Source organism: Atractosteus spatula, chromosome 8, assembly GCF_055471065.1.
Source record: "Atractosteus spatula isolate fAtrSpa1 chromosome 8, fAtrSpa1.hap1, whole genome shotgun sequence".
Classification (NCBI taxonomy): Eukaryota; Metazoa; Chordata; class Actinopteri; order Semionotiformes; family Lepisosteidae; genus Atractosteus; species Atractosteus spatula.
The window spans coordinates 27,143,644-27,167,900 of NC_142713.1; the positions used below are offsets into that span (position 1 = coordinate 27,143,644).

The 24,257-nt window shown below is 36.3% G+C and overlaps 1 protein-coding gene across 1 annotated transcript in view; it reads right to left on the bottom strand.

Moving 5' to 3' along the window:
* Window positions 1-24,257, bottom strand: part of LOC148829336 (thyrotropin-releasing hormone-degrading ectoenzyme-like) — a 219,917-nt gene that overhangs the window by 19,569 nt on the left and 176,091 nt on the right. The window contains exons 13-15 of the mRNA XM_088923246.1: window positions 14,194-14,341; window positions 4,391-4,488; window positions 4,136-4,243 (exon numbers count right to left, since the gene is read on the bottom strand). Of these exons, the coding sequence (XP_088779372.1) occupies window positions 4,136-4,243; window positions 4,391-4,488; window positions 14,194-14,341 (354 nt within the window). The remainder of the gene's footprint in view (window positions 1-4,135; window positions 4,244-4,390; window positions 4,489-14,193; window positions 14,342-24,257) is intronic.

Here is a 24,257-nt window from a genome sequence, read left to right on the forward strand (position 1 = left end):
AGAACCATCCTTTTTTTTAAAATAACCATGTCTTTTCAAATAAGTGCTCATTCAATAGAGAATTTTACATGCTGCTGATTACCTTATTCTCTGGTGGAGACTCAAGTCACATTAATCCATGGGCTACCTGACACATTTCAGAGCCTTTAATTTGGAACTAGAGTAAAAGGCAATTACGCTTTCATTGGTTGATTATCTTTAGATTTGTCATTTAAACATATCCAAGCTGATCAAAGAGGATGGGAAGGGATGTTAAAAGTGTGAGTATAGAATCTCACATTCAAAGTGCTGAGAAAGATGACCCTAATGTTAAAGTAAAAATAGAAAATGCTTTAAAGATTTATAGTTAAAATAAAAACAATAAAACAAGACACTTTTGGCAGTGTTTTACAGGGCAAAACTGTAGATTTTACATCTACAGGTAACTACCAAATTTAAGGAAACACTTGAGTACATGCAGGATACAAAGTACAGTATATTGAAAGCAGTTGCTTCCAAACAGGTGTGGTTCTTGAGTTAATGAAGCAACTAACATCCCATCATGCTTGGGGTCATGTATAAAAATGCTGAGCAGGCCATTTGCCCATTATGTTGTCTTCCATGGCTAGAAGAAGAGATGTCAGTTTTTGAGAGAGGAAGAAAGGGGTGATTGTTGGGGCACATTTGGCAGGAGCTTCAGTGATGAAGTCCGCTCAACTTGCTGATGTTTCACATGGAACAGTGACTAAGGTGATGTTGGCAGGAGAATCTGAGGAAAAGACATTATCAACTAGTGGCTACTGCCGACAGAAGCACATTCTCCTCGACCATGATGTCCTTGCACTGGTTCAAGATACACAGCAAGACATCCAAGCGACTCTGTATCAGAAATGTCAATCTAAGGTATGAGCAGGCAGTTTCATCAAGTAAAGTCTGTTGAGAGCTTCATGGAGGGAAACTATGGTTGGATTGCGAGACCGAGGTAAATGCCAATAAGTTCAAAGCCTGATGGGAGAGGAATTTTCCAGAATGTCAATGCCCCCATCCACAGGGGTCCATAAGTGGTCACTGAATCGTTTGATTAAAATGATGTAAACTATATGTTTCTATTCAAAAGCAATTACATGATTTCAGTTAGAAATTCCCAGATCAAAATGCATTGCTACTGAATAGTCCAAATAAACTCTACAGCTTGTTTGTAGCTGTGTAGACAATGCTCTGCACTACAATATAGTCAATGTATATCTTACTATGTGGTAAGTAATATATTATTCCTTGCAAATGTCAATACTTGTAAAATAATCAATTTATGCCAATGATGACAAGTTATTTCTTAATATACCTCCTCATAATAAAATATTAAAGTGGAAATAGATTTAAGACATACAGTAAATGTCTATAAAAGTCTGGTCTCATATTATCAACTTATTAAATTATTTCTAATAAAGTTTTTAATAATGCTTAAATATTAACATGGAGATTAGCCTTAGGGATTAAAGAACCTTAAACACTGGTCTTATCCAAATAAGACTAATTCTTTTTTTTACTGTACTGTTTTCTTACTACCAAGATGCACATGACTGACTGCATCCCATCAATTTTTATACTTTTTATCAGAAGAAGCACATTTGTATTTACTGTTTATCAGAAAACTGACTAAAATGTGGTTGTATATTAGATACTGTGGATATATTTTGAAATGTGGTTGTAATTTTCCAATTTGTGTCACCCCACTTCAGATTAGAAGTTCTACCAAGAAGCTTCAAGATGAGACATTTTGCTATGGACCACAGGAGAAATCAGACCTAGCAACATTAGTACAATAGCAATAATGCTCATGAACAAACGGGACATGAAAAGAGAAAAAATTAGATCTGAGGCAATAAAGAATAAAGTAAGGACTGCCAGTCCTACCTTATTTAACTTCCCCTTCATCTGATCCTAATTGACACTATGTGTATGAGGGAATTAAAATAAAATTGCAATCTGCACAAAATGAACTTGGCTTAATACCTTTGAAAGAGCAGGTCTTTACACATTATATTGCAACAATATCAAAAATCTATAGAGACTTTAGGCATTCTTTTTGATGTACAAGTTAATCTGTTGTGCTTTTACAGTACCTGCATTTCAGATTTTATGTCATTACACTAGGCATATCAAGACATCCATTTCAACCATTTCAGTGAGATACAAACTGTGAATTTAAGAAATTAATTTCTGTTTTGCAGAAAGTGTCACAGACACTTTGACATGGGAAACACAGAGTGAAAATCAGCACAAATAAAATTGTTTTGCTTCCTACATTACTTCACCGTGTTGTCTAGATTAAGGGAAGAATGCAAAAATGGAATAAGCAGGAGCTCATATGTGTGATAATCCAAACAGTGGACCTTCTCTCCAAGAGGCTTAATGCAAAAATGGCAAGAGACTTTGTATCCAAGGCAACAACATAAAATCACACCAATGAGAAATGGATGTCAATTTTAATGAGCAATATGTAATCAGCATTTCAAATATATGTTAGAAAGTTCCATGTGAAGAAGGTAAAAATAGTATTGAAAATAATCAGATTTGTTTTTTCTCCTACACGAAATATATTAGATATTCTACTCTCATCATTGCCTACGGTCATCCAGTAGTTTGCAATTCAAAGATATATGATCAGGGTAAGCTGTTTGTAGCTGATTCTACAATAGAAGCTAATTCATCAGAGTGCCAGACTGATGGAGCTATCTGCTGTTTTTCTCCAAAATAAAAATTCCCCTCTCCTGTGGTTTGAACGTATTTGAAGTTCTATTTTTCTATACAGATAATTTTGTATCCAGGTGTCAAGTTATCAAACAAGCAATATGAGATAAAAAGACAGAAGCTGTGTAAAAGTGATATGAAGCTCATTGAGTAAAATCTTCCATTGGTTGAGCAAGATGACTCCTACAAGAGTGAGCATCCAGTTGATTCATTTGTTAGTTGTCAAATTTCCACAGCAGTTGGTAAGTTGGGTAACAACAGTCTGTGACTAAGAGAGGGTAAAGGCAGCTGTGGACACCCCAAATGTAGTCAACATCAGGGGTTCCCAGATCTTGCCAGTGGGACCTACTGTACATGCCTGCTTTGTCCCAGCCGTGGTCTCTGTTTCATTATTGGACCCTTGGTTTAACTACAGTAACATTAACTGAAGTTGTTTTCTGTTCCTAAAATGTCAGAGATTGCCTTACATTTTATATTGTAGGTAACTTACAATCTCTAATTTTCAAGTCCAAAAAAATGTGTAAAGTTTGGCTATTTTTGTTAGTTCAGTCAAAGATTAGATCAAGGTTAGAGCTTTTTTGCAGTGATCACCAGCAGGTGAGTGTGTTCCCAGGACAAGGCTGTGAACCCCTGATCTAAGCATGCACTCATTTCATCTAGGACAAGTCTCCTAGGGGAATTCTTAGAGGTCTGGTTCTATGTTCTTTAATTGTGCCCATAAGTGAATCAGGGACTCTTGAAAAATCATGCTTTTTATCACCTGATTACTGAAAACACACATATCAAGTCCAGCTTATTCTATCAAGAAACAATGCCATATTATCTATGTAAAACATGTTGATTTGCATGTTAAAATACAATATACTGATTGAGTTGTTACCAATTACTGTAACCAATTCTGGTAAAAATCAGGGAAAGACTTAAGAAAATTACACAATGCATTTACTGTACCTTTCTTTAGCTACATAATAGGTTGTGTGATAAATGAAACATAAATACATTTTCCATAATGATATTTAATATTAAAAATGCAATCTAAAAATAATCTAAAATAATACTGATTTCCATCATGTTTTATCTTGAATTCATCACCATCACTGCAAATGTTGAAATTGGTGTGAACTGTATTTACAGTGTTTAACTGAAATGGATAAGTTTCTTTGCTCTTTAATGAGAAAAAAAACTTAAATGCTTCTGTTTTCCAAGACCAAACATCACAAACATGAGAGGTTCTCTCTGACCGTATGGTATATGGTTATCCACTGAAAACTCATACTGTAAATATTCATGCAAAACATGTCTTTTGGCTCCTTCACATAAAGAATACCCATGGGTTAGGCAGTTCTGCTGGCATGTGTGGTTTTAATTTGGCACTATGCATCTTCTCACAATGTGATCCTCTCACCTGTTTTTATTGCTTGATATCCATTCTGAAATAAGAGTGGCAGCCTGCCGATGACAATGTTTGTTACCAAAGCTGCAGGCTAACATAATAATTTCTCGCCGTAACTCCCTGTGGTAGAATAATAGGAGAGAGGTTATTGTTGTTCTTTAATAATAATAATAAAAATTATAATAAAAGAGCTTTATGCTATGTAACTCAAAAGCAACTGTACAAAAGCATATAGAAAGAACACAGATAAAGGAAAATGAACAATACTCAGTCTGGTAGGCGGCAGGAACAATGGAGGCATTTGGAGAATTTATGGGCCACCCAAGCCTATGATACACTGAGGCCACTTGTTTCAAAACGTAGTCCTGTTAATAAGTAAACAAAACAAAAAATCAATAAAGTAAAACTATTTTTAATCCAACCAAAATATAAACAATACAATATTTACGTGGTTAAACACATTAGGTGGTGTTGGACTTTTGAAAAAAATATTTAACATGCATTTGACATTTGATAACAGCTGGTCAATAACATGTGGAAACCTAAACTATTATACACTTGCAGATTTTTTCCGTTTTCCATTTTAAAATTTTGACATGAAGAATATTTTTTCTGGATAAAAGAAATAGAAGTACAGATGCAGCCATTCAAAATGCGCAGGCGATACCGCATTATTTTCCGGTACGCTGTACGCACTCTACCGCGAGTTACCGGTAAATACCGCAAGTTACCGGTAAATACCGCTAGCAAAATAATAGTATCCGGAATTTCCGCAAGGTGGAGCTAATAAAGCTCAACCTCTCATGTTTGAGCTGTAGCCATCAAAGTCTTTAACAAAGATATTACTAATAGTATTAATAATAAATGACCTTGGACAAGCTGTAAACTCAAAGTATTGCCCTGGTCCACATTCTTTTTTTCATTGACCGTCTTTGTAAAAGTAACACCACAGCATTTCGCAATCACGCATTTTTTTCCAATCATGCAAAGTACAGTAATTTTTGAGAATCGATTCACCATGCCTTACACATGCTCATAAAAGAGATTGATTTAGGAACATAAACATATTACCGTATGCAAACTGTACTGTATACAGTATGTATATGTATATTTAATGTCTTAACTGTGCCCGTTTAAGTATTGAATATTTATATGGAATTTTACCACTGAAGGGAAATCTTAGTGCCTGAGCATAAAAAGAATAGGAGCATACTGCAACGCGTGTGAAGGCCATAAACGATATTAATTTTGGAACATAAACATACAGTATATGGCTGGTCTCGGTACTTTAAAGAAAACATACACGAAACATGGTTTCATTATGACCAGAATCAGTCTTGAGATATTTTTAACTTGATTTACAGTATTTGAGAGGTTTGTCTTGACACCGATACTACGTAAATACTGCTCATGTACTGTATATGTTTCTAGGTTTATATTATGCATTTCATACGGTCAAATTACTTTTGAGCAACTGATAAGAAGCGCGAAACGGTATGCCCAGGGCGTTTTAGTCTTGTTTTGTGCGGGGACTGCTTTAACTATATCGCCGTGGATTGATTAGAGATATCAAGTACATACAAGTCATTTTTTAAATGTTGTAGTTTGTCTTGTAAAAATGTTACAAGAACATCATCTGTCAACAATTACACAGGTTCTGTTTCCATATTGCGGATTTTGGTTACGTAATATTATTTTCTAATTTCACATTGTGAATATATGATTTGGGCAAACAGAGCCGCAAAGAAGTACATTATGGGTTGTTGTTTTTTTTTGCAGTTTTATCTAGAACAAGCGATGCTTAAACCTTTGTCTGATTCTTGTGAAACTGTCCACACGACAGTTACCTACAGTAGGAGTTGACTTCAGTGATGTCACTGATGGGATGTTTCTAAAAATCCATCCTCTGTAAAACGTCTTCTCTAGTTGTCCTGCATATGTATTCGCTAATGAAGCTGTGTGTTCTGAGCCTGGATCTCTACATTTCTGTATGAAATTCTGTATGAATGCCTTCAGCTTAGAGGGCTAAAGACAGCTTGTGTTTAAATTGAGTGTAAGGTAATTTATGCTTCTAAAGTCATGGTCAGCATTTATTATTGTACTGTGCTGTAAACTTGTTCTGTGCCTAGTCACATTATTTTATAGCGTTTTTATAGCGTTATCAAATCTGGTGGTGCTGTGTGTTAGTTTCCTGACTCCCATGTCACATGGTCTGTGATTGAATCCCATGGAACTATGACTTTATTTTTTAACAAACATTTCTTTGAAAAAATGAAACGTTTCCCTTGGTCAGAGATTAAATAAAACCTCACTCGCACCAAACAAATTTATATTTCTAAATATCACAACATGATCGAATTTAAGTCTTTTTAATAACAATGAACAATCACCTATGCGTTACAAAATAAACATTTATATTGATTTGAATCGCGTTTTGATTTAAACCGTAAACGCGTGTTTAAATATATGTGTTTAAAGGCGATATACTGTATAAAAGCGCTGATTCTTATGGAGTGTGTTCTGCCGGGGATTCAAAAAATTTATTTTTTTTAATCGCGTATCTAAGGAAAATTGCAGTATAACTTTGTTCATGCACAAACAGTGGCATGTTACATTATAATTTGGGTGTCTCCCCTTGCCAGAAAGCTCTAAATTGCATTTTGAGTGCGGTTTTTGACTTTTTCTAAATTGCAACCCATAAATAAAGCTGATAAAGCTTAGACTAACTGTATTCTAAACTGTATTACAACGTAAATTGCAAAAATGCACTTGGAATCTGTCCAAGCCCTCCTACGAAAATTATTTAAACTGCGACACTGATCATTCATCTCTAAATAAACTTTATTTTATATAGCGTTTTAGGCGAATAGGTAATTAGATTGCTCATAAACCTAATCGCTTTTTCTACATAAACACAGCGTGATTGCTCTCTGAAAATGCTTTTCCTTTATATTTAGGCTCAGATTTCAACTATAGATCGCATTATTATAAACTTTCTTGGAAAAATGTATTTTATGTAAACCATGTTTGCTATTAATTCATTTAGGGCTAAAATACGTTCATTGTCTTCCAATCGAGTCGAGTTGACATTAGAAGCTTGCCACTCCCGGACTGTTACACCAACGCATTAGCATGTTAAAGCGATTTCATTGAGGAGCCCAGCTACCAGTTAACACTGTACTTCCTACTTTGAAAATACCTGTGAAACCGGTTTAATTCGTCACAGCCAGCACTCCTGCAGAGAGGGGGTTGTACTCGTAAAGTAGAAGCAGGCGAGATTTCCAGCGAAAGACACCTCCCCCCCCAAAAAAAAAACCCAGTAAGCAGTAATGCTTTATGTTGAAAATTGAGGTGGATTTTGTTTATGATAAAGAGGATAAACTGGGATGGGAGGAGGGTTTGGTTTTGCATAAGGGGCGGGATTATGATAATTGGAGAAATTTGCGAGAGTATAATGGTTTGATATATTTGATTTTGTATTGTGGTCGATATCTATGTTTTTGGTTGGTATTATGTTTATATGGTTGTTTTTGTTGGTTGGTTGTTATTATGGTTATTAATAATACGATCTATAGTTGAAATCTGAGCCTAAATAAAAAGAAAAAGCAAGTGATTAGGTTTATGAGCAATCTAATTACTTATTCGTTTAAAACGCTATATAAAATAAAGTTTATTATTAATTTGCTGGACAGAGCGGTGAACATTATTATGCATAAGACAAGGATAACTATCCTGATCAGTTTAGAAATCTGTGTACGCTGTAAGGTTTTTACTTCTTAAACTTTTAAAATACACGTTTCGAATAGAAAGAAATCCTCTTCCTGGTACAGTCCCATGAAGAGAGAGGCGAAACAGCCCTACACAGCCCTGTCGCAGTACACGAATATAATCATATCGTTATTAAATTCTTTAGATACGCGATTCCATATTATATTAACAGAAAAGCTTAAACTACCACTTTTTCACACGCTATTTCACATGTTAGTTAAATTTAATTTATTTATATATTTTATATTTATATCTCTGACCAAGGGAAACGTCTCATTTTTTCAAAGAAATGTTTGTTCACAACAGCGACTGTCAGAAGATAGGACACAGCGGCTCAGGCACCCGCTGAATGGAAAAGGGGCACTTTAATGTTCTGTATGGCTAATACTAAAGCCAATACTAATATTCAATACTTTAATATCCTTTTCTGTATGTTTAACAATAGTGGGTACTGGCCTAATTCGTCCCTGCTCCCGTTGTTAGGTGTTGATGTGTTGTTAAGTGTGAATTTGTACCTGTTTCCCTGAGGTCTGGCTTTTTTTCTGGAAAACCATAACTCTGGTCTTGTCCAGATTGACTGTCGGCGCCCAGGTCTGACAGTGCTGCTCCAGCAGTGCCAGGTTCTGGCGCAGCCTCTGTTCTGTGGGCGACAGCGGGACCAGGTCATCTGCACAGAGCAGGAACTCGATTTCCATAAATAATGCAGATCAGTAAATCAAGGGACAAAACAATTATTGCGCCCGGGTCCTCAATGGGCTTTGACGTGCTAATGGGTTGGTTTAACAGTCCGGGTGTGGCAAGCCTCTAATGTCTCCCGACTTTGAAAACCAAGTAATAACTTAACTATATGTGCAAACGTTTCATATGTTGCTGTTGTGGATGCCTGTGGAGTGTATCTTATTTGCCGCGCGCCCTCCCCCCCTCTTTCCCTCAATTCAATTCAATTCAAGGTGTTTTATTAGCATGGCAGATGGGTTCAATCAGTGTTGGGTATTTACTTTGCTTTGAGATTCCACTTTTAAAGGTGATATATATATTTTTGACTAAAATAAATTGATATCTTTGTCTTCTAAGCTCTCTGTGTACAGTAGAGCCTCCTGTCCAGCCAGCACATGTCCACAGACATTCACAACAGCGATATATCATAAAACGTTTGCACATATAGTGTGCAAAAATGCACTTTATTTACTAAAAATAAGACAGAGATAGTGTATCAATTTATGTTGCATTAGCCTGATTATGATTAAAAAAACACATATAATTAAACACGCGTTTGCGATTTAAATCAAAACACGATTTAAATCAATATAAATGTTTATATTGTATCGCATACTGTCCAGCCTCCATTTCTCTATAAAAATTTACTCTATTACACACACACACACACACAATAGAAGCAGGAAGCAGAAGCAGGGACCGTTGTCAGAAGGGAAGAAGGTGACTATTCATTGTTATCAAAAATGACTTAGAATCGATCATGTTGTGATATTTTGAAATATAAAAGTCAATTGATTGTCCATAATATCGCTATTCTATTTTTTCGAAGAAATGTTTGTTAAAAGAAAAGTCTGGCACCAGCTGGATTCGAACACACAACCCATGAGTTGGTAAGCGGGCACGTAGACCAGTAGGCTACAGGGGAAGTCACATGAAGAGGGAGGCGAAACAGCCCTACACAGCCCTGTCGCGGTACACGAATATAATCATATCGTTATTAAATTCTTTAGATACGCGATTCCATATTATATTCCCTATTAATCAAATTCTAAAAGTATGCTTGTTGACTCCGGTATCTCTTTACTTAAAGACTTCGATGCTTAAAATGTTTAGGGAGAAATGGAATACTGGTGTGTATTTTTTCTTTAAAGTACCAAGACCAGCCATATACAGTACTGTATGTTTATGTTCCAAAATTAATATCGTTTATGGCCTTCACACGCCTTCTTTTTATGCTCAGCTACTAAGATTTCCCTTCAGTGGTAAAATTCAATATCTACAACGGGCACAGCAAAAACGTTTACTGTAAGTCTTTCTACGACAGACCAACGGACCACGAGTGCCCCTGTCGGTCAACCAATCACGTACTGCGGTGCCGCGCGTCATCTTGCGTCACAATGCACGACGCCACCTGCGGTACGTGTCTGTAACGCGCACTTTGAATGGCTGCATCTGTACCAAAAATGGGAACATTTAAGTGTTTTATTAAAGGGGTACAGTACATTGATTAAATGACTAAAATATATAATAAATATATATGTATTTGTATTTATTATATATTTAAAATGCATTGTAATATATATATATAGGAACAAGTAATAGGTTCATTCCATGCTGAAAAGAGAAGAAAGTAAACACGACGTTTCGGCTGTGGAGCCTTCCTCGGGTGTGAAGAAGCTCCACAGCTGAAACATTGTGTTTTCTTTCTTGTCTTTTCAGCATAGAATAAACCTTTACTTGTTCCTTTGCAGCCTATGCATGCTGACGCAGCTACCCACCTGTAATATATATAGTATATATCATAATAAAATATTATGATGATATTACATTATATTAAATTATGTAGCATTTAGTAATGGAAGGGTTTTCTCTATGTGCAATACATAATATATTAAATATACTAAACATGCTAAATGTATGGAGTATAAATAATGTTACAAAAAATACCATTCAAGGTTATGCTGTTTTAAGACATTCAGTTGCCATGTATTATGGGAATTAACATTTCACTGTTCTCTTTAAAAAGTACAAGTAAAAAATGTTGAGAACTTTTGTTAGATTTCTACATTACAGAGTAATTTACGGGTATAGATAATTTTACAGTATGGTAAAATTATAGTAATTTTATAGTAATTATAGTAAAATTATAGTAATTTTACCATACTGTACATATGTATGTTAATGGAACATGTTATGGTTTATGGTGTTTTTTACACAGAATAAAGTTTCAAAAGAGACTGAAAAGTCATGTACCTGTACAAAATGAATGAATGAAAAAGGAAAAAATCATTAGATTTAAATTATTTCATAATGTTTCATTTCATTTAAAGCTTGTATAGAAAACATGTTTTAGTCTACAGTATATATAATGAACTAAACAGCTTTTTTGTACATACTCTGCTGAGACAGAGTTTGTGAAGCCCAAAGATAAATAAACCCTCAGTTTAACAGAGTTCTTTTCTGCTAAAGGAGAATTTTATGTGCAATAACTGACACAGTAAAAGGGAAAAATAATAAAACAATAAATTACATACAGTATTTTGTTCAACATACCTTTAGGTACATTAGGTCGAAAAAGCATGAATATCAATAATGTCTGATAGCGTAGGGCAATTGGTATACAATAGGTGTTACTATGTTGTTTATTTTTTGTATTTTATGTTTCAGTGTTTTTTTTTAATTATACAAATTATATAGTGATTTAAGGAAATCTAGGAGGACCTACGAAAATAAATTATTGATGTTCATCAATCTAGGAAGGGTTATAAAACCACTTCTAAGGATTTGAAAGAAGGATTTGACAGTTCCACCAATTTTCCCAAAAAACAATTAACCTTCAGTACCAGTATGCCTTTGGACTGTGGGAGGAAACCAGACTTTCCAGCAGAAACTCATGTAAACATGGGGAGAACATACTGTACAAACCCCAGGTATATACGTAGCTCCCCAGGTTCCGGAACTGGACCAAGGGCCCCAGCACTGCAAGGCAACAGTGCAAACCACTGTGCCACCCTGCAGAAAGCCGCGGCTCTACAAAAAGAATATTGCTGCTATTTCTGCCCATATGAATTCTCCAAAGAGCACAAAGGGTATCCACAAGGCTTGTGGAAAAATGTTCACTGTGCAGGCGAGTCAAAGGCAGGATTCTTTGGACTTGGTGAGAAATGTTTTTGTGGCAAAAAACATGCTTTCCTTTCAAACAATGAACCTCATCCCATCCCTCAGGTATGGTGGTGGAAGTGTGATGGTTACGGGCTGCTTTGCATCCCCAGGACCTGCATGGCTGGCCATCATTGACACAACCATGAATTTCACATTATATCAGAAGATTGTAAAGGAGATTGGCATGCCATCTGACTGTGGCCTGAAGCTAAACTGAAAGTGAGTCTTGCAGTAAGACAGTGATCCTAACCAGACAGGCAGATCTAACAAAGAATATCTACAAAAGAAGAAATTGCGCATTTTACAATGACCTAGTGAAGGTCTAGACCTAAATCCCATCTAAATGAAGTGGCAGGACCCAAAGAGAGCTGTCCATGCTAGGCATTTCTTAAATGTCACAGAACTGAAGGAGTTCTATAAGGAGGAATGGGCTAAAATTCCTCAGTGGTTACAGGAAACATTTAGCTTCAGTCATTAGGAAGTGGGAAGAATACAGAACCATAAATAGACAATCTGCCCAAACCAAGCATTAGAACAAGAAGAATACTGGTCAGCGAAGAGACCAAGAATCCAGTGGCCACCCCACAATATTACAGAGTTGCATGGCTGAGATAGGAGAACTGGTCTAGAGGACAACATTCTCTGCAACACTACACAGATTTAGCCTCTGTAGGAGGGTGGACTGGAGTTTGGAAAAAGACTTCTGGCTGACCATGAGACCATGTGGCAAAAGATTACCTGTTCTGATGAAACAAAAATGGAGCTCTCTGGTCTGAATGCAAAGATCTATACCTACACAAACTGAACACAGCTCATAAACTGTTTAACATCATCCCTACCAAAAAGCATGACGTTAGCAGCATCATCTTATAGGGGAGGGGCTGTGACACTTTTCAGGACCGAGCCAAACAGAGGTGGATCTTTGAAGAGAGCAAAAAACCTTAGACTGTGGCCAAAAGATTCACATTCCAAAAGGACAATGTCCCAAGCATACAGCCAAAGCGACACAAAGATGAGATTCATTGATGCTCCACTTCCAACTTAACAAAGCTTGAGCAAATCTGCAAGGAAAAATGGGAGAATCTCCAAATCCAGATGTGCAGAGCTGATACAAACTGTACAAACAGTATCTAAGAAAACAACCACTGTAACTGTCACAAAAGGTGTTTTTACAAAGTATTGACGTAGGGGGGTGACTTTGTAAACAAGATTTTTTTTTTTCGTTTTTCCTAATTTTTTACATATTATTAATATTTTCTCCTTTAAATTGTTGCATATGTTGTATGAAGCAAGGGTATTGGAATTTCTGGTAATAACACAACAATATTTACAGTCTTCAGGAGGAGAGAATATTTCCTGAAGGCACTGCAGTTCTCTCTGTGGTATATTACTACAGCTACAGAATATGACATGATGTCCAGGGTAAACTATCACATAAACCTCATATGAAGGGAATAGCTATTCCCAAGCAATCACTGATTTCATGTTCTAATATACTGAACCTGTGTTGACAACAGCAATAGTCCTGTGTACCTGACAGGCAGGTAGATCACTACATTCATTACAGGACCAGGTTATTAAAAACTACAAATATAATAATCTTGTATTACTACAGGTTAAATATCTCAGGAATATCACAAGGGGACTGGATATGCATTTGAGATTAGCTGTTCCAAAATTGGTAAGTTGTTTAGCAGCACTTGTAAGCTGTTACAATTAAAAGTTATTTATTGCCATGCATTCACAAGTAAGAATAGGCTGCCTGATGTTCTGGTCAGTAACAGAATCTCAGCAAACATCATGTGTATGTTATGAATAAGACAAGGAGACAGATGCACTGTAATAACTGGGAAATGTGCAGCACTGTTGTAAACATTAACCACATATTTATGTTTTCATTTTTATTGAAATGGATATCCCTGAAGAGGTCTTCAGATGTGTTGATTTTCTTTTTGAAGCTAAAACTAAATAAACATAGATCCAAGGGATATCTTATTGTACCTCAGTGACAGACATTGATTATTGTTTAATCTATGAATAGGGTAACAAATTAAAGAAAAATTGTTTGTCCTGATGAGAGTAAAGAATTATGCTTTAATATAGCCACCTCCAATTAAATGATTTGTCACCCTAGCAATCACCTTTCTCAATGAAACACATCTGTGTTTGCTTCTTCTAAGATAAATTATCATTTCTTCATAATCACTATCTGACAATATCTTAGTTAATTCTCTGAAAGAGTGATTGAAATGCAAGTTCGAGGAATAACATTAAAAACTTGAAAGAAAGACTAAACTATGCCTTGAAAGAAAGACTAAACATTAGCGGAAAAGATTAAGATCTCTGATACTTGCAAACAGTCATTCTTGTAATATCCAGATACAGTATATCCTTTCAGTATTAACTGTGTGTAATTCACCTACACTAAAGATGCTGTATTCCTCTGTGCGGTCCAACAATTTGTCTAGATGATAGAGTGAACGGCTGGCAGCGTGCCAAGGTAGAAACTCTTTCTCTTGAGGAAGGTAGCATATAATCTCAAGAGGGATGTTCTGGGGTAGGTAACCAGCTCTGAAAGGACACATAAGAACAAGATTATTCAACACATTACTAAAACAATGCAAAAAAATATTCTCTCCCAGAACACAAAATGCTGGCTTGCATATACAGTAATACCAGATAAACCTTTACAGCCAAGAGCTGTTTCAAAATGTGAGGCCTGAAAAGGAACATCGTTTCTTAAAGGATTTTAAAGGGCTTTTATGACTTCTTTTTCACACCACATATTTCATATATGTTAAGACCCAAACGCTTTTTAAACGGACATTACTATTGTATACTTTCAAAGTAGTTTAGTGGGTGAATTGCTATTTTTACTTAATTCAAAACTGGGATTGAAAATAAGCATTGATTGGATAAAAAAATGCAAAACACTTTGTATAAGTAAATGATATACTGTATATTGTTTGGGTGGTTAAAAAAATGGAGAAAATGAAGAACTGACCAAGCAGATAAATCAATTAGTAAAATACATAATCATAACCCCCAACTTGTAAAAGATTTTGACAAGAATATACTTGAGCAGATGATATGATTAGAGGCATATTAATTTTTTGTTCTCTGGGACATCTTTGGTGAAAACAGTCATAATTCAAGCCAGTGGGCTGACTGCCCTTTCTTACACCCGAAGAAGGCTCCACAGCCGAAATGTTGCATCTTTCTTCTCTTTTCAGCATGGAATGAACCTATTACTTGTTCCTTTGCAGCCTACGCATGTTGACGCAGCTACCCACCAGAATATAATAGATATATATTTACATGTAGCCATATCTTGTTGATACTGTGCCTTAAGGAACTTCTCATTTACTAGTATTTTCACCTTTTAGCTTCACATCACCCAAAAACATGAGTAGTAATGAGAAATTACCTTATCATTAACCCATAAACTTTCACTTACAGAGGTAGATGGCTGAGGAACACAAAAGCTGTATGTGTCATTTGGTCATATTCAATATGTTATAGATTACTAAAACTATGATGATGATGATCATAATGTTATACGACTCAGGGGTATTCAAATATTTAAATTTCCTGTCAAAAGCACCCCATTTCTAAAGATAAAAATGCAACTTTGGAGAATATCTGTGTAAACTTTTATTAACCTTCTCTTTTTGCACAAGTAATCAATTAAATGCTATTTTCATCATGTATGTACTGTATCTTAGAAGTCTATCTCACTCACTGATGACCCATTTTTTAGGACTCTTAGGATTATTTAAGTCTAATACTAACACTGATACTAATAATATATTTTATTTATAAAGCACCTTTTCAAACCCACAGATGCCACACATAGTGATAAAAAGGACAAAGAAGTTCAAAGAAGCAAAATAAAAAAATAAACAGAGCAGACAGGTTTATACAGATAGAATGTAAGGCAACCAAACACAGACCCTGGTTTTTAGTTTGGATCTGAAGAGTGTCAATAATTTGTCTCTTGTAGAATCTGAGGAGGGTCATTCCATGACACTAGATCAGCTATAAAAAAGGCACAGTCACCAAAAGTCCAGAATTTCGTTTCTGGTACAGTGAGTGTAAACATGGAGGATCTACTGACTTGTTTCTTTTTTCAAATTTTATGCATGTATGTTTTTATTTGTTAATGGATTCATGTTGGGTTAAATGTATTATGTATTGTGTATGTCTTTTTACCTGCCTGGCAAAGAAGATTTTTCCTTCTGGGACAACAGGAAACAAGTAAGACCAGAATCTGAACAATTACTTTGAGCACTTACGAGACTGGACTCCAGCATTTAAGAATGGAACTTGATTTCTATAACTTATCTGATAAAATTATAATTTGAGGAATTACTGATTTCCTATTTTATGTTAGCCTTAAGGCTAAATTAAATCCCTCACTGTATATGGATTCTTTGTTTTGATCAGAGAAATAAGTTCCTATTCGTTTGTCAAATATTTCAAGGTCCCAAGTAGGATCGTTTTGATAGGACATAGATTCCTTCCCTGTTTTTTCCCTACATGTCATTCACTCGCAGGGAGTCTTCTGTGTTTTCTGTGCCTGCCAGACAGGACTTTGGAACTCACAGGTCTGTAAATATCTGTACTGTACATAATTTAGCTGTAAATGTTGTGTGTGTCTCTAACTGTAAATAGATATCAGTTTTCTATCACTATAGATATAAGTAAACATCTGAAAATAAATATTTGTACCTTTAATGTTTGCTTCCTTGTTATTATTTTGTTACCAAGATGTACTGGAAAAACAAACATGTGCCATGTTATGCTTAGTTTTGACGATAAGGGGTGTATAATCGTTAATTTTCCTAAATTTTCTTGCATAGCAATTTAGGGTCAGGACCTGATATTTGATTCTTATTATTTTGTAATATTTAACATCCCCAATTAATTACAATAATAATAATTAGAAATCCTCTAAAATGGAGCATATGTGTAAAGCATCTCAACTACCCAGCTGAGCACAGAGTTAAAGCTAAAGATTTTTTAAACCAGATGTCTTTAATGCTGCAGCTGCATTCTTAAACCTGGCAAGTGTTCAATGCATTTTCAGCATTCTACCAATAGTATTTTTTGCATTTACTGTGCCTGAAGCATTTGTACTAGATGGTGTTTTTTCTCCCTTTCCTGACATTTTCTCTTTAAATTATTCAGCTTTTGATGAGGAAGAGATCACTGAAAGAAAAAAATTACCATATTGGTTTCATGGTCATTAAAGTGTTCACTGGCACTGAATGAGTTCATTAAGACTGTGAGACTTTGTAACTTATGTGAAGACATGCTACACTGAAGGAAATACAACACAATCCAAAAGTTACACCTTTTACCGTATAAATTTCTGTAAAATACATACCCAAGGAAAAAAAACATATCACGTGTCCTAGAGGTAATTGTATTCTCAGTTGTGCGATTTTTAAGACTGTGTTTTTCATATAGACCAAACAACGTACAGTATGTGAAATTACTATATATCTAAAGCACATTTTAAAACATTTAGTCACATTTCTATAAATCAAATTGTATTTACAATAAATCTGTGTAACAATGCGTAGGTCAGGACCCTATGCAGACGGTAAAATCTGGAAAAGACTGGAGAAGGGCAACAGGTAAACACGACAGGATCAGGATGGAATGACTGAAAGGGGGGCGTGACAGCAGTGTTCCGGTGCTTTTGGGGCATGGCACAGGTGAACAACTCTAAAACTATCCAGAAGAGGAAACCAGGAAGCAGTCCACAAGTCCATAGCCGGGAGATCCATCCGAAACAAAAACTACACAAGGATAAAAACCGGAACAGGATCCGGTGTAGGGAGAGGGAATAAAAATGGTATGATGAGGCCAGGCACTCTGAGCACTGGACTCAGCTGGGTCAGGACACCAATAGGAGGCCTATGCTCTCAAGCCACAGATGTAGGGCGACTTGGTGGCAGGCGGGCCTCTGGGCGTTCATCTTCCAATGCAGGAGTAGTGAGAGCGCCTGCCTTAAATAAGGAGGGGCAGAATTGTCAGCAGGTGCACATGATCAAGTAAAATGTGAAAGAGCCGGAGCACCCTTAAGAGGAGGGATTACAATCGTGACAGTACCCCCCCTTCTTTCCAGGGTGGCTCCGAAGCCCTAAACAAAAAAGTCTAAGGGAAAAAAAATGAATGGACTCCTGTACTTCCGGACTACCATCGGGGTCCTTGTTGTGGCTAAAATGATCAACTAAAATGTGAAAGAGCGCCCTTAAGAGGAAGGATTACAATTGTGACAATCAGTGGGGGAATATTCAGTGAATATTTTTAAATTTAATATGAATATGATCATCTAAATTAATTTTAGTACTGTTTTGCTAACCTTAGTCTATGATTGCCTCTCTTTAAACTGCAAGTGGTAAATCTAATACACTTTTAAAATAATATATGCACTTTTTTAACATATATATATGCCCCATTTAACAGTACCAGAATTCTCATCTTTTTTCATAAGATAGTTAGCTTACAATATACAGTATGTACTTGGGGATGTCTTACTGTACTTGATAGAACATCAGAGTATTATTTAATTAGTAGTGATTAATTAGTATTAAATAGTGTATTTCATGTCTCATGTAGACTACTTAGTAGTGTCAATGTTAATGGAATTTGGCCCTTATCACTTATTCATTTTAAGTAGTTATTGTAAGTTAATACTTTTTGTACTCATGGCATGTACTCTTTCAGTTGAATGTCACTACCAATACATATTATAGAATGTACAAAAACAGCAGTGAAACATTTTTCTTTTTTGTTTTTGCTAAATAATGCCAAAATGTGAAAAGTATCACATTATTTTCTTTGGTTCATAGTTCTTTTTTTTTTAATTTGAGACAATTCTGTTTCAGTGGTTAGCATTAATGTCTCAAAGCTCCAGGGCCATGTGATCAATTCCACATCTGGAGTACTAGCTCTGTGGAGTTTATATGTTCTTCCCCTGTTTGCTGGGTTTCGTCTGGGTGCTCTGATTTCCCCCCACAGTCTAATGACATGCTGGTATGTTAATTGTCTCACGGAAAATTAGCGCTAGGTGTGTACAGTATGTATGCCTGTCTGTGTTCGTGTCTGTCTGCCTTGTGATGGACTGTTGTCTTGTCCAGGGTGTACCCCGCCTTGTGCCTGTCGCTTGCCAGAATAGGCTCCAGCTCCCCCGTGATCCTAAATCAGAAGAAGCATTTCCAAAACAGATGGATATATGGACAATTCCTTTTGTTTCATGTAAAGGAATGTACTTTACAATGGTCCCTTATAATGCACTCCATATACCATCCCAGTTCTATAACTGTTGTGCTATACAGGAGCAGTTTTAATTTTCATGAAAACTGTAAATTTGAAGTTATTGGGCAATCATGAAAAAAACAGTTGCTGATGCTGATGCAGCTGATGTGCTGTTGAAACGCATTAAAGTTTTTTGTCAGTAAAATTTCTTTATAAAATATTTTTAGGTTCAACAAAAATATGGAGTGAAAGTATTCACTTTAATTATTTGTTTACATAACAGCATAATAAAGAATTTATATAATGATTTATTTTAATAGGTTAGGTACGCTGTGGCTTTTCATTTCACTTGTTTCTGAAGGTCTGCTAGAAGACATTAACCTGCCTAATGTGGTCTTAAAAGACTCCAGAAAATAGATTAACAGTCTGAATGCTTGAATTCTTTTTCATTTGCTCATTACATGAGCAAAAGCATATCACAATTGCAATAAGCCCTTACACTTTCTAGAATTCCAAAATGGAGCACTACCACTGAGCATTGACAGAGCAGTGTTTCACATGACATAGTTAAGAGACAGCATCTGTCAGATTCTAAATCTGCTCCACACAGGGACCTGAAAAGCTGTCAGAATGGACATATAGCGCAATATGTTCAAGAATATACTGCAGGCATGCTGTGCATATGATGGTTTGTGAAGTTTAATTTACGTTTGTCCATTAAATTAATGTACCATGTGTAAAAAATACAAACATACATTTAAGACTGCAAGACTACTCTCATGCTTATAAATCCCCTTGGGATGATCAATCTAACTGAGAATCAGCAAAGATGAAAATCACACCGGTTTCTATTATACAACCTATGGGATTAATTAACTTTGAAATAATATATTTGAGCCAGAATGTATTATGAACAACAACAGCAAACAACTGTTATCACTCCTGCAACACTGAAGAGTTCATCTGATAAATCCATGCATGTCAGAGATTGATTCAGCAATTAAAGAACCAGCAGCTTGAAACTACTTTTAATTCTAGGGTCATGATATTAAGCCTGTTTTCTACCATGATCTTCCTGTACAAAATATGTTTCATTTCAGAGCTATGAGAGTATAGATTTTTTTTACAGCTTAGTTTACATAAAATCTAAAGGACTGTCATCATTGCTTTTCCATATAATGTTTAGATTTTAAACTTTTGTCAGTGGTGATTTTGGAAGCTTCCATAGTTTGACATGTGCTTTCCAGTTCAAAAGAGATAGATCTAAGTGCCATCACCCATCACCATGCAGGCCTAAAAATTACTGTAATTTTAAAAGCAATTTAACAGATCAATACATATCTCAGATCTGTTTGCTTTACAATCACCAGTGAGTGTTCTGGGCCCATTAGACTTTGTTCCTCCACCAATCATTTTCTTGAGCTGCTGCCATGTTAAAAAATGCTCCAGTGCATGAGCTCTGTTGAATTTTATGGTGAAGAGTTTGATCTATGCACCTGAAAGGGTTCATTCTAAATTTGTTTAAGGCCTATGCATGCAAAAAAAAGAGAAAGACATTTTTTGTGTGGAATGTTAGCAGAGAGAGTATGTGACATTTCAGTATTTTGGAAGATACACTGCATCAAAAAATACTGTTGTTCTATGTATGGTAATCATTATGTTAGGCCTATATGCAGAAGTGATTCTCTCCTGAATGAGACATTTATGGTAACTCAGAAGGATGTTCTGAAGTATAAAAACTGTGTGGAAATGCTTGCAAATGTCATTCAGAGAATAGCAGTAGAAGATAAAATAATGCATCACTTTTTTCTTTTTTTTTGCTGTCCAGGAAGGGACTCTGTCTGTTAACTCATTTCATAACTTCACTGAATTTCACTGTGACTTATTGCATTTCTACATTGGCATTTAACTGATTTCATATTTTTATATTTAATTTAATTTAAAATTTAATTTAATTTCAATTTAATTTGAACATTTAGGATAGTTTTTGGAAGCAGGTGGGTTCTGGTGAGGGACTAGGAAGTGTGATATCAAGGGTCGGTGCAAAAGTGATGATTTTAAGTTGAATAAGTGACTGGTTTGTAATTGGACACAATAACACACAGGGTAAGTGAACTAGAGTGGTGCCAAAGAAAAGAAAATAACAAACAAAATGGAGCTGGCTAAGAAAGTGAGAGAAAGCTAACCTGACTACAAAAGAAAACCCGAAACACACAGTCTTCAGCGTCTTCAACAACCTAGCTAACCTCCACTGACTGCCCAAAACCATACAAGACAAACGGCACTCACCCGTACTAAACTAGTGTGACTAATACAAGAATCAACTACGTGTGTGCAAAATATACCCAACAACCTGAACTAACTCTATACACAAAAGTTCGCATAAATACACAAGAGAACTATGAATACAAACGAGAGTAGACAAGTAACGGGGTACAAAAGAACACAGAGGTTGACACAATAACAAGTTTGGGCAAGGTAATGGCAAAATAAGGATAACACAAACAAACGAAAGTACAAAGAGACAAACAGAAACCAACAAAACAACAAAGCCGAATCTATACGAAAACACATACACACAAAGCAAAACAGCAAACCAACAAAGCCAAAGCAAAACCAAAAGCGAAGTGAAAACCAAAGCCGAGCGGGACCGAAGTCAAACGAAAGGCCTCTTCCTTCTGAAAGCCTCCATGTTTTATACTGAATAAGATGAGTTGTGATTGGTCGAGAAGCTAATTAAAGATGATGTCACACAAAAACAATAGTGAAATAATGGGCCAAAGGGGAAGGGAGAACAATCAAAGTCAGAAGTGTGGAACATAACAACAAAAACACATAGACCACACACTGGGACATAACAGGGTTCTAAAAAGATTTCTGAGCATTTGATTGATCCATCTGCTGTCATACAATCAATAGAGAAAATATTCAAGACTGTGGTGACTCTACCACTCTAAGTATGATCCAGGAAGTTGCAAAGAGTCTCAGAATAACATTTAAGTATCTGTAGTCCTCTTTCTCTGAGCTTAAAGCAACGTTCATGCCTCAACAACCAAAAAAACTGAACAGGAGGATAACCGGGAAGAAACTACTGCTTTCTGAAAAGAATATCGCCGCCCATCTCAAGTTCACCAACCAGAGGATCCACAAGATTACTGGAAGAATGTACTCTGGACAGATGTGTTAAACTGTGTCAAACATTCTGGAGGAGAATATGAGTACATCCTTTCATGAGCTGCAACTGAAAGTGGGTCCTGCAGCAAGACAATGATTCTAAACATACAACAGACCTGCAATGGAACAGCTGAAGAAGACGTTTTGCATTTTGGCCAAGTCAAAGTCCAGGCCTAAACTCCAATGAAATGGTATGGTAGGACCTGAAGCAAGCTGTTCATGCAAAGAATCCCCCAAATATCACTAAAGTGAAGCAGATCTGCAAGGAAATGACAAGTTGAAAACATTGCTGTTCAAGGATGTGCCACCAGTTCTAAATCTGAGCGTTTATGTACAGTACTGTACATTGTTTGAGAATATTTATTGTTGGATAATTTTTTTAAATTTAAATATTCTAATTATGTCTTTTGTCTCACAGGTTTAATCAGGTATTCTTCATTTGTTATTTTCATGGAGATATAGATACTTTTGAGATATAATACAAATGAGAAAATGAACCACACTTTGGGGTTCAGAGATGTTTTCTCAGCACAGTATAAAAACACTTTTATAGTTATACATTACATACTATTTATACAGTATATAGAGTATACATTTGGTGGAGACAAAATTAGTACATTTTATCCTAAAGCTTAACCCATGATTACTTGGAAACATTTTGCTTGCCTTATCAACTATAGCCTAAGCTGCGAAAGGTGCATTGGTATAATGGCTTTGGCATGTGGCACCCATGCTGGAGGTCGGGGTTCGAATCCAGCTCATGGTATGAGTTTTCCTTTAACAAATAAACATTTCTTTGAAAAACGAAAATAGTAAATATTATGGACACTATATTGATTTTTTGGTATTTCTGGTGTAGGGTCAAGGCTTATTAAAGTACAGGAATTAAGTTTTCTGCTCCCTTGCCAGTCCCTCTCTCCTTCATCTCAGTGGTGCTTGATACAGAGAGGCCATTCCATTTAGCTCACATCTAAGGTGTTTTTCTAGCTGATAGAGTGTCCTAATAAGGAACAACTCTCCAAAAGCTGAGACATCAACCACCCTAACAAATGGTCTCTGGCGCCTCAAAGTCTGGGAGATTCCAAGGGAAAGTGTTATTCAAAGTTGGTTTACAACCCTAAGGTCAGAGTGCATGGTTACTCATCATCAGCCAATCAGGAACTGGTGGGGCAGGTTAACCCCACGTGGGTCTCTGATGCCCATGAAACTTTCAACCAATGAACGACCTGCATGTCCTCCAGGAAAAACAAGCAACACAGTTCCCAAGGGCAGAACAATTCCCAAGGGCAGGACATTCTCAGCTTGAGAGCACCTCCTGAGCATCCTCCGACTCAGCCCGGACCACCACGTAACGGCCAGTGTGTCCAAGTGCCAGAACTTTCCTTTGTTCTAAGAGTCGAGAACGGAGGTTGCCAGCGCGTAACCAAAGGATCCACCCAAGGTTAGCCAGAAGCAAGCCTCGTGAACCCAATCTTAATCTAAGGATTCAGGACTAGCGCTTCATCAGGAACAAACCGGTCTTCTTCTTGACCTGCTGGGAACCGCAGTCACTTTTCTCCTGTGCACAAACTCTTGCTAGTTTCAGCCAACACTAACTAGCTGGTCTTCAGAGAGCATCAGCAGGGCATCACAGGAATTTCTCTAAAGCCGAACCGAGCACTGCCTGGTACAGAGCCAGAGAGCGCTGATTAGACACAGCAACAAGCCTGCCACTGCTTCTTTGTGCCTGCAGGAGATCTGACTCCCCACAGATTGGATGAGTATTCAACTTTCTGCACTGCAGCTTGAGAATTCAATTGTTATCTCAACCAGTTGATATCAATTTAATTCCTATGAGTGATGTACTTGTTTTGAGTATCTAGTGTAGAAGTTGTAACCAAGTTCATTTACGAAACGGTCTAAATGAATGATATACTGAATGTATGTCCCTCTTGGTATTTGTAACTCTTCGTGATTGAATATATACCTGTTGTATTCTGCTAACACTCACGATAAGATCTGTTATGTTTATATTCACATTTTATGTATTAATAAATGTATTTTC